Consider the following 15003-nt stretch of genomic DNA (forward strand, 5'->3'; position numbering starts at 1 on the left):
GGAGCAGAAAAGCAGACTCTGATAGATAGGTTGACATTTGGAGAGCCAGGCATGCCAGATTTTTGGAGGTTACAATGGAGGTCCAACCTGCTGTTCTCCTTAATGAAAGGAGGGGAAATTCAGACTGGAGAAAGTGCTATAAGGGATATCACTGTTCCGAATGTCACGCTGCCCAGATGTCACTCGGCAGGTGGAGAGGCGGAGAAAATGAAGACCTAGCCCTGTGTATTTGGGTGCTAGTGTGTTGCAAGAGTGAACAATAAGCTTGTCTGTGACAGTACAAGAAAAATGGTGATCTTGTCGGTATTGGGCCATGCATGGGGAAGGACTTTCTCAGAGTTTCCTCTCCACTTCCTCCCATCAACATTTGTTCACAAACCCCTTGCACAGGACTTGATTTAGGTTTTAGTTTATCACTGACATTGATTTAGATGTGTTTATGAGCCTACATTGTATGTATGTATGTATATATGTATGTTTGTATGTAGATAGATATTTCCTTGTAGAAAACTGAGTCATACTACATGAAGTCTTTTACACAGTGCTTTGCTACTAAATTTCAAAACGATATCACAAATCTTTCCAATCTCTTTACCTCCAGAATCACCTCCTTTTTGAAACTGGATTTTAGAATGAAGGTCTATGTTCTTATCTTCAGTGAATCTCCTATTGAAAAGCAATTAGGCTGGAATTGGAATATTTTGAGAGGGAGTTGACTATGTTCGTTATCAATGTTTTAGATTGTTTTTCTTTCTAGAACAAGTAGGTATGTCTTGAAGTTACCTTTGCAAATATAAAATGAAGTTACTGACACTGAGCTTTGTTTTGCTATACTTTTATTTCCTTAGTGTTGCGAGATGACTTCCGGCAGAACCCCACAGATGTTGTAGTGGCAGCTGGAGAGCCCGCAATCTTGGAATGCCAGCCTCCCCGGGGACATCCAGAACCCACAATCTACTGGAAAAAAGACAAAGTTCGAATTGATGACAAGGAAGAAAGGATAAGTGTGAGTTAAATGACAAGAGGGTCTAATAAAATTGAATTTCTCTTCTACAAGTGAAAGCACTAGTTCTCTAATTTATTATTAATAAAATAATATTTAAGTACTAACCATTTCCATCTTACTGAAAGTATTTAAAAGCAAAATATTTGGGGAACAAAACATTTCAAAGAAACAGAAATGATACAAATCCAGTGCATATAATAAACTTGTAATTTTCCAACTTTTTATATGTAAATGTATTTTTGCAATATACTGTTTATGTATTAGCCCTCCCCAAAATTGTATTGGTCATTTATACTTTATACATGCTACTTCTTATACTTTATTCAAAAGTATAAATGATAGTAATAAACTATATTAACCATGTCTCATTTTACACTTTTCAAAATTTTAAGGAGAAATAATCTAAAGTGATGAACATTTCATACTTATTTCAATCTTTCTAATAGAGTAGTTCTAGTGACAGTGAAACCTCATCAATGAATTACTTTTTAAAATGACTGTTATACTAACATATAATATTATATACTAATATATATTATATTATATATCAATTATATATAATATATAATTACAATTATATTTATTAATACATTATATTATATATACTAATATATACTAACATATAATATATACTAATATATAATATAAATAATATAATATACATTATATTATATAATGTATGATATATAAAATAATAATATATATACACTAATATATAACTATATAATATAAATTAAAATAACTAATTCTTAGCACAAGTAGGGAAATAGTCTGTTTCCAAAGAAATTGATCAGGCTGGGAATATGGGAATAGTGGCAACAGTGCTTGCCTCGTATACATGAAGCCCTGGGTTCGATTCCTCAGCACCAGATATATAGAAAATGGGCAGAAGTGTGCTGTGGCTCAAATGGCAGATTGCTACCCTTGAGCAAAAAGAAGCCGGGGACAATGCTCAGGCCCTGAGTTCAAGGCACAGGACTGACCAAAAAAACAAACAATAAAAAAAAAACAACAAAGGAAATTGATCAGGTTTATCAGCTGATAAAGATTCCAGTTGATCAACGCCAAAACTGTTACGTGGTAGAAGACATGAGGTAATCATGTAAGTTTCTAAAGGTTTCTGTTAACATTTGCTATTATTATTATTATTTACATTTCCTAAACTTGAAATTGTTGTAGAAGGCATCACAATTAAACGTTTCCATTTTGGTGTCTTGTACTTCTGGATAGAATATGCATTTTTTTTTCAAATTTTTATTATCAAACTTACGTACAGAGAGGTTACAGTGTCATACGGTAGGCATTGGGTACATTATTTGTACTGTTTGTTTTTATCTTAGTGGTAATACAATTTTTAGATTCACTGTCATGAGTGAGAGTAATTTAATTTATACTGTTCCATTTGGGTGAAGAAATACGTCATTTCAATAAAAGGTTTATGTAATTTGAGTGGCGATCAACTTTGAAAATTGCCAGATGCTAATGCTTATGCTACTCAAGAGGCTGAGATCGGAGGATCACAACTTAAAGAAAGCCTGGGCAGGAAAGTCCTTGAGACTCTTTACCTCCAGGTAACCACCAAAAAGCTAGAAATGGAGTTATGGCTCAAGGGACAGAACCCAGGCCCTTAAGTTCAAGCACCAGAAGGGGCATGAAGTATCCTCCTTTATTACATCTATATCTATATCTATATCTATATAATCTATGTAAATATAATCTGTAAATATAATCTATACATATATAATATTTTCCTTTGTAAGACTATTATAATATAGTATTCTAATATTATATAGATAATAAATGAGTATTTCTGTTGTGTGCATATTGAAATTGCATCAAAAGTTAGACACAATAAATTATGTAAGTAATTACAACATATATTGACATGTTTCTGACTTTATTGTCAATATTGTGGAGATCTTTTTTGGGGGGGCAAAGAGAACATAAATATGGTGTGTTGAATATACAACTTTTGAAAATGTGCTATTTGTTTTTTGATCTGTATCAAACCACCCCCAAAATCAGTGATATATACAAAGGATTTTATTTAACCTGTGATTCCCTGGGAAAGTTGGCCCTTTTGCTCAGTCAGCTTGCATGATGTCTCCTAGACACTCTCATTCTTCTATGATCTGTTTAAAGGTGAACTGGCAGTTGGCAGGTCTAGAATGATCTCATGTCTGGAAATCAGCTTACTCTTCAGCTAATCACCTCCAGTTGTTTTTCTGGTCTCGTAACTTTCCAGCAGTTTAGCTCAAGCTCATTTTGTGGTCTCTGCTCTTTTAGCAGCAGCTACTGCAGCAGCAAGAGAAGGCATGTCCCATTGTTGAAGCACTTTTTCTTCTTCTTTACTCTGTAGTTTTATTCTATTGAAAGCTTTAGTTTCATTGCTCAAATCAATCTCTATTGCCATGCTCAGCTTCAAGATGAGACAAATATACTCTATGACACCTTTGTAACCATTCTACCATACTGAAACAAAGTGAGGAGACAGATTGTTCATCTCTTCTCCACACGTGGGGAAAAAAAAAAAAAAGAAAAGCTAAAAATCCCTTCCCAGGACAGGCCACATTTCAGAGTTGAAACTCTCAGGAACACTAATATATATGTGTTAATATATATGTGTTGTTTGCTTATGAATTTGAAATATATACAGAAAATTGCAATTTTTATTTCATCTTTTTAAGATTTCAAATAGATTAATACAAAAAGGTTTCATAATTAGGAGGCAAAAGAACTATGAGTAATAATACACATACTGACAGCCTGACCAATTCAATATTCTACTTAGTATAGATATTTTATTATTATTTCATTTGCTCATTTAATAAATACTTTTCATTTTAGAAATTGTAGGGAACATTTATCAGTTGTTAATTGTAACAAATTGTCATTTTATACAAGTCAATAGTGTTCATCCAAACTATCCTACTTAAAACCTATTTCTTAAATGAAATAAAAAATAGACAATATGAGTAAAAGTAATTCTTGAAATGCCAAGTGCACAAAGGCATGTTTTTGTTTGTTTTTAACTGTTGTACTTAGTTACTACTATAGCCTGGCCCTTATACATCCTCAACAACTTTAACAAATACTCAGAGAATCTTTATAAGTCATCTGGATTTATTTTTTTCTATTTGAAGCAGATACAGAATACTGTTCTGATGACAAATGGCAATAGCATTTCATAAATTGGAATCTGAGTGTAAAGATAAACCCCTGGGGTTTAGTGGATAGTTACCTCAGGAGAGTCAGTAAATGGCTGGGCTAGAGAAAGGAAGGCTTCCCTTAAAAAGCATTCCTGATGAAGGAAATATGGAGACTTTTATTGAGGATGAGTTAGGAAAGAGCATATACCAAGACTAAAATGGAGGAAGAATTTTTCTTTGTTAGATGCAACTGTTTACCTTGGCTAGTAAATAGTTCATATAAATATTTAAAATGATTGACTAGTTGACTTTCTCTCTATTTCCTTTTCCACTTTGGGTTTAATTTCAATAGATTCGTGGTGGCAAATTGATGATTTCCAATACCAGGAAGAGTGATGCTGGCATGTACACCTGTGTCGGGACCAATATGGTGGGGGAAAGAGACAGCGACCCAGCAGAGCTGACTGTCTTTGGTAAATCCCTCTTTTAAATTATAAATTGCTCCTTTGTATTTCATTTTTCTGTGTATTTAATACTTTTGATAACATTCAAAATCAGATTACATATATAGATAATTATCCATTACCTATGATAATGGATTATTACATTTTTCATCTTTCTTATGAAAACTTTGATAGCAGGGGCAAACTTTTGAAACTTTAATCTGTCTATAGTTTTCAGATTTTTGTTTGTATCAAAATGTAAAAGAAAGGTGTTTATGAGTTTATACTACATGTATCTAAAGTGTATCCTTCATATATGGATATAATTATAGGATACCTCTACATATATTCATATATGTGTACACATATTGCAATGTAGATACCCATTCCAATGTGTATATATGTATATATATCAAAATACTTTAACAAAAATTTAACTGATTCAGAATCATAAATTTTTAGTGCTCAGAGTCAGTTATACTTTTTTATTTTTTAAATATGGTGCTAGTTCTTGGGCTTGAACTCAAGGCCTGGACCTTGTCACTCGGTTTCTTTCTGTCCAGATAATACTCTATCACTTGAGTCACAATTCCATTTCTTGATTTTGTTTGGAAGGGAGGCTTTTCTTTCTAGGTTGAACCAGATCCTCAAATCTCATCCTCCCAAGTACCTAGGATTATAGGCAACAGGAGATTACTGTGTTTTAAAAAATATTATCTGTGTCAGTATTGTATTAATGATATCCATGATTGTACTTTATCCAGGATATATTAAGATACCTATTTTTGGTCTTTATCCAAGACCTGTATAAGGGTAACCAAAGCCTTGTTCAGTGCCTAAAAAAGCTTCTTTTGCCGTTTGTGTGATGGGAATGCCATAATGAAAAGAGATATATTATGATCTCCATTACATTTCAAGAATTAAGGTTATGCTTTATGAATATGTACCAGAGTGCAGGCTTCTCTATTCAATCACTCTGAGTACCGAGTAATCTCTTCTAATACTCCCTGTGGATACTAAGCAGCTTGAAGTCTCAAAGGACAAAGCCAGGAAAAATCCCATATTTCATTAAAAGAATGAAATGGTAAAAATGAAATTGTCCAAAGTATGGATATAAAATTCCATCCTGCAGAGCTCAGACAAGTATCAGTTTGACCCTGTCATTTCGAGGTATCTCACAAAGTGCTCCACTCTATAATGAGTAAAATCACTTTTGCCTGATAAAATATGAAATTAGTAACTGTTGGACATTAACACTGAAAGTCCTGTAAGATAGCTCTTTTATTTAAAGAGAGACTCACTACTATTTTTTCTCTGTACCTTTTTACAAGCTTTAGAGTAGAAAACATTGCTTTTCAATAGTACAGATTGCCTTTTAAGGGAAATGCAAAGGGTATAATGTTATTATCTAAGCAATTACACCTACCAATATTGAGTTTATATTGAAATATTTACCCTATTTTTCCTAGATATATGATGACAATTGCAGGAGACACTTAAATATGTCAGTAGCTATAGAGTAACTTCTAAATTATTTTGAAAATAGCTATCAACCAAAGAGATTGAATTTGTCTAGAGGCAGTTCCTCTGGAAGAATTGATTTAAAAACCTGAGAAACGTTTATCTGATGGTGTAAACTAGTCAGAACTGACTCAATGTGTTATAAATACAATAGTCAGTCGAGGACAAACCAAAATTCCATTATTGATAGCAAAACAACACCTAACTCAGAAAAATAGAAAAGAGAAGGGATGACCCAGATCAATGATGTAACAAAATTGTGTGACAATTCTTTTCTTTACCTTGGTTTTCAAGGAAACCTGAAATAAGTTGCTATTCATGGTGAGACTTCCTTTATTCTATTTTGAGCTACTTCATCCAGGATATTTTTTTAAATTTCTCATCATTGAGTATTATGATTTTTGGTCTAATATTTTTTAAATTGATTATATTCGCCTTCTGCACTTTTATTTTCTTGTAGCAGATACTTCATTTTCAACTATCTAGCTAACTGTAACTGCTCAAAGATCCAGAAGGTTTTTTAAAAACCTTTACAACTCAAACTTTGCCTTAGGAAATATTCTACAGAAAAAACAACAACAACAACAACAAAAAAAACCTCATGGTATTTTATTGCTCAAAAACAAAAACACCTTACTCAGGAAAAGCAAGAACAGGAAAAGAACAAAGAAAAAGACAAGAATAAAGGTTCTTTTTCTTACACAATAGCCATGTATTTTCTAAGACATCTTGCTAGAAAAAAAAAATCCTCACTTTTGAAGTATTTTGGTTCCTTAGGAAATGAAGTGTTGAAGTTTCACAGGTTACTTTGCATTAAAAAAATGACCTTTTGATAAAGATATGATCAATGTAAACTGATTTTATGAAAGCTTTTGTACCACACACCATGAGTTATTTGTTCTCTTTGTCTTTCTGCAGTATTTTGTGCTAATGAAACCATATCCCAGTTCAGTGAACAATCTCAAATGTAAAACTGTAATATCCTATTTTTAAAATGATGGTAAACTCTATGGCATATTCTGGCAATTAAACGATGTCTGACTGACTTACAGTTACATTAATACAATTTAGCTTCCTGTATTGGTTCTTAGAATATCACCACAATTCTGATCATGTGTCTTTAAATATAATCAGTTTTCCCTTTTTTTTTCCTTTCCAAATTTTAAGGACTGTGTTTCAACATTGCTCTGAAATGTTTAACTTTTATGCCTTGTTGTCATAATTTTTGTATCTTTCTGACCAAGAAAATAAACAATCATCAATCTGAAAATATCTGACAAAAGTAATTCAGTGAAAATGTCTCCCTATTCTCTGTGTTCCATGTCTCTGTCAAACATATATTCATTTGTTAAATGTTAATCCTTAAAATATTTTCTTTTCTTTAATTTTCCCCTTGAAAGAATCTTGCTCTTGTTTCATTAGTGTTGCAATTCTTAAGTAATTTTCTCTAAGATATTTTACTAGTAGTTCCTTCCTGCCTGCTATTTCTTCCCTGAATTGTTCCCTTTTTATTACACAGAAAGCTTTCTTCAAGTCTTCCTTAATGTATTCTTGCCTGTGCCTATTTGACTTCTATTCACACACATATTATTGTGAACTTTGTACCAATGGCTGCTTTTCACTGTAGCTTACTCATATTGTGAACAAGGCAGTTTGTTTGGCGGTGAGGACAGAGATTAGGGCTATGGATATGGATTTTCAGTAATTGGATAAAAGTTGATAGAGATATTATCATCTACATTTTATTAACATATGTGGCTCTTATGTAAGAATTAGAAGTAGAAAGTGTTCTTAAAATCAGTATGATTCAGGAACAATATAGTTGTTTTCTTGAGTAGAAAAATTAGGGAGAAATAATACATTTGACAAAAAGTGTACTCACAACCTTTTATATGTAACTCTAACACCTCACCCCATCACCTTGACAATTAAATTTAAAAATCAACAAATAATGTATTCAGCCAAAAAAAGAATTTTTGAAAACCTTGTTCAAATGTTGAAATATTGTGAAGAGGGGCAGACAAGGTGCCTATTTCTTGTTGTTTTTTTCCTTTTAGAAAACACTCATTTGTATTGGTCTTTGCTTCCTTGGTTTATTTTTCTCTGATAGAGAGAACTAATGGCAAAAAGCTTAATGTGCTCAAGATTTACCTAATCGCATTCAGATGGGCTGAATTGAATACAGTTGGGTTTTTTGTTGTTGTTATTTGTTTGTGTTTTGAAGAATACACTGTTAACATTCAATGGCTATCCCAATCTGCTCCAACACTCATACACACATAAGCAACCAGCCCTATGACATTCTTTTTTTTTTTTTTTTTTTTTGGCCAGTCTGGGCCTTGGGCTCTGGGCCAGAGCACTGTCCCTGGCTTTTTTTTGCTCAAGGCTAGCACTCTGCCACTTGAGCCACAGCACCACTTCTGGCCATTTTCTGTATATGTGGTGCTGGGGAATCCAACCCAGGGCTTCTTGTAAAGGAGGCAAGCACTCTTGCCACTAAGCCATATTCCCAACCCCACTATGACATTCTTAGTTGATACACACCACAGTGAGGCAGGTCTTTCTAGAGCAACTGAAGTCAAAAGAAGGTTTACAAGCAGTGGTTAAGGCTAATGTCTTTTTATCACATAGCGTTGTTCTTTTAGAACTTAAAAGACTCGACCTACACAATTATTGCTACAACGCTAGTTTTACAATGTCAAGGAAAGTTTATTTTGAAATCACAAAAGTTGTCCTAGAAATAGATGTCATAGCACAGTCATTGGCAATTTTACAACTGTTTCCAATGGCTGAATTCCATTAAAGTATTTCTCAACTGGATACTTTGTTTCCTTCAATGTAGCACATAAATAAAACAAGAAACATTAGATATCTATATCATATATATATATATATAGTCAAGGTTTGGATTCGTGATACTTTGTAATTATTTGAACATATTCCTTTTTTTAATAATGTTTGTAAAATTATGATAAGACTTGGCATTTCATTTTATTATAGCAATATGTAAAGTTGGATTTTCCCTGAATGTAAATTTGGACCTTAGTAGAAAGGAGTACTTGAAAGCTGTATTTTACAGAATAACAGACTGGCAAGCAGTGCTATTTTCTGAAGAGAGATTAACCTTGTAAGCAAGTTATGCAGGTAATTCAAATCCAGTTATTCCCATGGGGCGGGGGAAACCTGTTAATTGCATTGGCAAAGACATTGCCACTGATCAAACCATGGTTATAAAATTAGAAATCAGCCCATTCAGAGGAAAACTAACTTAATTGATAAGCAGTACACAAACAGCCCTCGGGATTTCTCCCTTTGTTTTTCAATATGCGGTCAGAATTGAGTTGATACCATGTTTTGACATGCTTTAAAATTAAGTCTTCTTGTTGTTCAATAGATCAAGAGTTTCCCACATATTTATTTTAACTGTACATAGCACATGGTGACAATTTCTATACACATTAATGTTTATTAAATGTGATTCCTTACCAAGTTATGAGATTACCTTACTTTCAACTTACTTCTTAATACTCTGGCTTTCCATTTCCTTGCACATGATCTTGGTACAAAAATGGATACCAAGCCTCTTTGTTTTGGGTTTGTAAGTCAAGTCTAATAGAGCTTGGCTTCGAATTGTCTTGTGAAATTATTATCTGTCAAAACTATAAAATATTTTAAAACATATGTTCCACTTGGACAATTTCTTTTGTCTTAATTTTTCATGTTTCTTATTCTCACATAGGGATGAAATGTGGTTAGGAAGAGTAGAAAACCATTTTTACAAAAGTAGTTTCTTACATTGATAGAAAATTAGGCAAACATCTTTTGAAACATATTTTTAATAGATAATGACCAAAATTGCAAAGCAGAAGGCAAGCTTAGAATAGTTAAATTAGGATAATTGGAATAATAAATAATACAGCTTAGAGATATTTGCTGAAATGTGTGTTACAGATATCTGCAGAATAACACCTTCAAATTTTGTGAACAATCTCCGTTTGTTGTTGTTGTTGTTGTTGTTGTTGTTTGTTTGTTTGTTTTTTTGCCAGTCCCAGGCCATGGACACAGAGCCTGAGCACTGTCCATGGCTTATTTTGCTCAAGGTTAGCGCTCTCTGTTTGGAGCCACAGTGCCACTTCTGGCCTTTTCTGTTTATGTGGTGCTGAGGAAACGAAACCAGGGCTCCATCCATGCTAGGCAAGCACTCTACCGCTAAGTCACATTTCCAGCTCATCCAACTTATTTTGTTGGAAGGCATAACCCACAATGCTATGATATTAAACCCATCTTTATGAGTCATGTCTAAGCAAGTGACTTATGTCTTTTTATTGAATCCATTTTCTTCTATCAAATGGATGATATTCTCTATCATGAGCAAGTGTCAGGCTTCGAAAATTTTTGTACTATGCCCTTTTCTGCTATTGGCCAGTTGCTAAACACCTGGACTTATCTTAAGGACAGAAGAAAAGAGCAAAAGATCATTGTGACATTCTTCATTCCTGTGAAGTTCATCGAAACAGCAGCAGGAGATCCAGTACCTTCCTTTCTTGAAATTATAAATCAGTTGCTTCTACGTGCCTCCATACAACCCAGTGGAGGGTAGAATATGGCTGATGACAAAAAATGGAATCATTGCAAAAACATGTTTCTATCCCCCAAAGAAAAACTCAACTTTGTTTTCCTGGAATGACTAACAGAAAGCTTGCCATTTAGAGGAATTATTTAGATTAATTCTCTAGTTGCAATACTTTGACAAGTATGTGTTAAGGAATGCATACAAAAACCTTGCTTGACAAAAATACAGTTACTTTAATGAAGCTACTTTCATGAACTATTTTGCAACTTATTTTTCACCCCACAGAATTCTATGGAAATATTCCATATGAGACAAATAGGTAGCTTCACTTTTCCAGTGGTTTAACAGATTTTCAGTATTGGAATTTGCAATTATTTGTTATTTTATTTTATTGTCTTCTTTTTGTCTTTTGTGTTGTGGACCATGATTCTAACTTAGTTTGTGAGGGTTTACTTATTGGCTAACACTCAGTTGATCCGCTCCTTCAACCCTGCAGTGATTTATTCTGAAGTCCCTCATTTTCCAATTCTGATGTTGTTGGAATTCTACAGTTTACTTTTGTCACAATTATAGTTATCTAAATTTTTGTTCTGTACTGTCACACATTGTAGAGTGTCTATAAGTATTGGTTATTTTGGTTCTTTCTTCAATATACATGCTTTCTTTTTCTGGCTGATTACTACTGTTGGCTTGTCTCTAGTTTCCATCAAAATAACTTTAGCTTCTTATATTTTTAAATGAAATTAGCATTTTACTTCTGACAAAAAACTTATTACAAAAATATTTTATTCATTCTCTAGATATTTTAATGAAAATATCATAGTTACAGATAGTTTCATATTTACTTCTCTTGTGTAAGCAGCTATCTCAATTTTATTAATTCAGGATTAACTTGGGTTCCAGTAGTACAAACCATACTAACATTGGCTTAAATATTGGGGGTTCATTTTTCTCCTAACAACCAATATACAGACATGTATACATATATGAGCACACATAACATATCCATATTTAACCTCTTACAGTGTTAAAAATATTAAACAGAAAATTAAAGATCTTTCTAGACTTTCCCTTTTCTCTGTGTATGTATAGTTATTCAGGTTTTAATCTCTTAATTCTCCCTTTCCTTCCATAATCCCAGAAGTACTATCATTTTAAACTAATTTTCTTGGCCTGTGTCATTATTCAGTTTCTATTTATCTTTCACAGGTATAGGAATATGACCTTTTCTCATTTTCATATTTAATGGTATATTTATGTCTTACCTTCAACTACTCTCTTTCACTTAAGGGCAAAACTTTCATTCTTTGTCTTGGCTTATAAATCCTCTACCACTTTCATGAAACTAAGCTGCTGGCTCTTCACCAGCAACCAAGCTTGAAATCTAGAGAGCTGAATTCATGTGTACTCAATGAATTAAGAGATGGTGCAAAACTTCTCTGTCTTGTTCCTCAATATGTTGTGTTATAGCATAATTCCTCCATTAATATCAGAGTGGGCAAGAAGGGGCTCCTCTTGATAAGTCATGTTTCAATCCCAAGTATGATCAACAGCAGTTAAGTCTTTAACATTACATTAAAACAGATTTTGAATAAATGGGATAAATGCACCTACCTAATAGCACAGAAATAGCCTATCCCACATCCTCTGCTAATGACTCTTTTAAATTATTCACATCTGAAACACCCATAAAAATATACTAATCCTTACTGCTAGAAACAACAGCATAGTATCAAATATGCTATAATTAAAATAACTGTCCTGTGCATGTCCATAGTTCAATAGCCTAATACTAAATCACACATCCAATGTACACACCTGGGCATATTGTGCTGCTAATAAATTTAGATTACTGGAGCATTAGATGGAACTTGTTGTAGATTTGAAGGATTGTTCATAAACTTTACATTCAAACCACTCTCCTGAGAACTATATTTTATGCTATAAACTTGAAAGTTAGGATCTCAGAATACAGGTATTAAAATATTTTCAGGATAGTGATTGGAAGAAAAATTGACAGCATTGTCTAATGTTCTGTGGAACATTTCTATTCTTTTTGAATGCCTCTGACAATTGACTTTCTTAAAACTAAGGAATCATTGAACTTGAAATTTAATCAATTGTTCTACAAATGTGTATTGTGATTTAGTCACTAAAATCAATCCATTAAAATATAGTCATATTTTTTAATATTAATGTATTATTTTGAGTGATTTTCTTCTTCAAGGTTTTTCTGATATATATATATATATATATGTACACACTACACACACATGACTATATGAGACTTTTGTGTCATTATATATATAACTCTAAATTAGAAAGCTTGAAACTGGAGTCCTAAGTGGCTAAATATGTCCAGATGGCCAAATATATATTTTCAACTCCCTATAGGTCTCATCTTTCTTTCCCTTGGTTTAGTTCTTTTTCTACTTCACTAAGTAGAAGGAAATATTGTATTTACTTATGAATTAGAGAAATGTGCTAATAAATTGAAGTGGTAATTTTCCCAGTGTCACACCATTGTCAATAAAGAAGAAAAATGCAACAGGAAGAAATTATAACTGTTTAGGGAAAACTTACACACTTTTTTATATTTCTTTTTGTAATTGGACTCATAAGTTTCAAAATGTATTTTCCAATTGTTGTGTGTAGAGGAGTGGTAGACTATAATTTAACAGAGCCAGATTTAGATTAACAAAAGAATAAAATGAAATATATATATGAAATATAAGAGTTACATAAAAATGAATAAGTAGCTCAAACATTTCATAGATCATTGGAGAAGACCAGACTATAGTGTATGACAATACTCATTTGCAATAATTAATAATAACAATACTTATATTAAAGGAAGTTAGTAGTCAGCTTTCCGTAGCTCCCACACATGCTGAAAATATCCATGCATATATTGGGTGCCTGCACAATAATATACTAGGGCAAAATATTTATAACACGTGAGAGTATAATTTTATCATTTTGATGAAATATTAACCTTCATTACTTTTTAATGATTTTCATCAGTCTTACTCTTTAGTTTTTCCACTATGAACTGCTATAATAGATTGATTCAGTCACTGTGAATCATCAGATTTAGTGTTCTGGTGTTTTGTGACAGGATCTCCCTGATTTGTTTCAAGAATTCAGCAGAAAAAGAAAGTCAAATTTAATTTTTTCCACAAGTTGGCATGGTCTTATTTATTGAAAACCCATAGTTTCTCCTGTGCTGAAGAACATTTCGTTATATTCACTTGCATGACATTAAAAAGACCATATCAGATACAGTTGAGAGAGACAGATTTAGAATTCATATACTAAAAAGAAACCATATATTTCCTTTACTTTTTCTTTGATTTTCTTAAAGCCTGAACATTCATCTCACTCTATTTCTCTGTTGTTGTTTTTGTTTTCTCACCCAAGAACGACCCACATTTCTCAGGAGGCCAATTAACCAGGTGGTGCTAGAGGAAGAAGCGGTAGAATTTCGGTGCCAGGTACAAGGAGACCCTCAGCCAGCTGTGAGGTGGAAAAAGGATGATGCTGACTTGCCAAGGGGAAGGTAAGACCATGATGAGATAGAAAATGTTTGGATGACCAATGAATGATTAACAAAGAAAGACACAGTTCCACCACCAGACACTTTTATGTCTATCTTCTATTGTTTCAAGATGTGTGACATTTATGTGCAATGTACATAATGGCCTTGTGCATATTCAAATCTCTTAATATTTTTTTCAATGCCTATGCACACCAATGCCTGACCCTTTACTTGATTACTCCCAAATACCAAGAATTTCTGCTTTTCACATCACCCCTTGTAGGATTGTTCTCTTACTACTGAATTCTTGACCATCCATCATACTCCCTCAATCAATGTTAGTCCTGGTTCCGTGTATTTCAATCCCATTGGATGCCATCTGCCTTCTTTTAATTCCCAAAGCATCTCTAACAAAAGGCTGACTCTTAAGAGTAATAGCAAGGAAAAGGCAAACCACAGATGACATCACTGTCTACACAGGGGATTTCCCTGTAGCGACCTCTGGACACTTTCTTTTCTCATTTCTTTTTGGAGACACACATTTAATCACTTACTCTTGCCAAACCATAAACTCAAACTTTCAACTGTCTACAGTACTCTAAAACCACTTATTCTATTGACTTACAATATTTTGAATTTTTACATTCTTTAAATTTTCCTAAAATGTTGATGTACAGAATTGAATAAGATTTCATTTTTCACACAAAGAACAATCATGTTTTGATGATTTGCCTTGCTTTCTTTCCATTCACACTTACTGAAACTACAGTTAT

At 33.0% G+C, this 15003-nt stretch overlaps 1 protein-coding gene across 12 annotated transcripts in view; it reads left to right on the forward strand.

Moving 5' to 3' along the window:
• Positions 1 to 15003, forward strand: part of Robo2 (roundabout guidance receptor 2) — a 516317-nt gene that overhangs the window by 359792 nt on the left and 141522 nt on the right. For all 12 annotated transcript variants that reach the window (XM_048346411.1, XM_048346412.1, XM_048346423.1 and 9 more), the window contains exons 3-5: positions 849 to 1006; positions 4508 to 4628; positions 14113 to 14251. In XM_048346411.1, coding sequence (XP_048202368.1) covers positions 849 to 1006; positions 4508 to 4628; positions 14113 to 14251 — 418 coding nt within the window. The remainder of the gene's footprint in view (positions 1 to 848; positions 1007 to 4507; positions 4629 to 14112; positions 14252 to 15003) is intronic.

Source organism: Perognathus longimembris, chromosome 5, assembly GCF_023159225.1.
Source record: "Perognathus longimembris pacificus isolate PPM17 chromosome 5, ASM2315922v1, whole genome shotgun sequence".
Taxonomy (NCBI): Eukaryota; Metazoa; Chordata; class Mammalia; order Rodentia; family Heteromyidae; genus Perognathus; species Perognathus longimembris.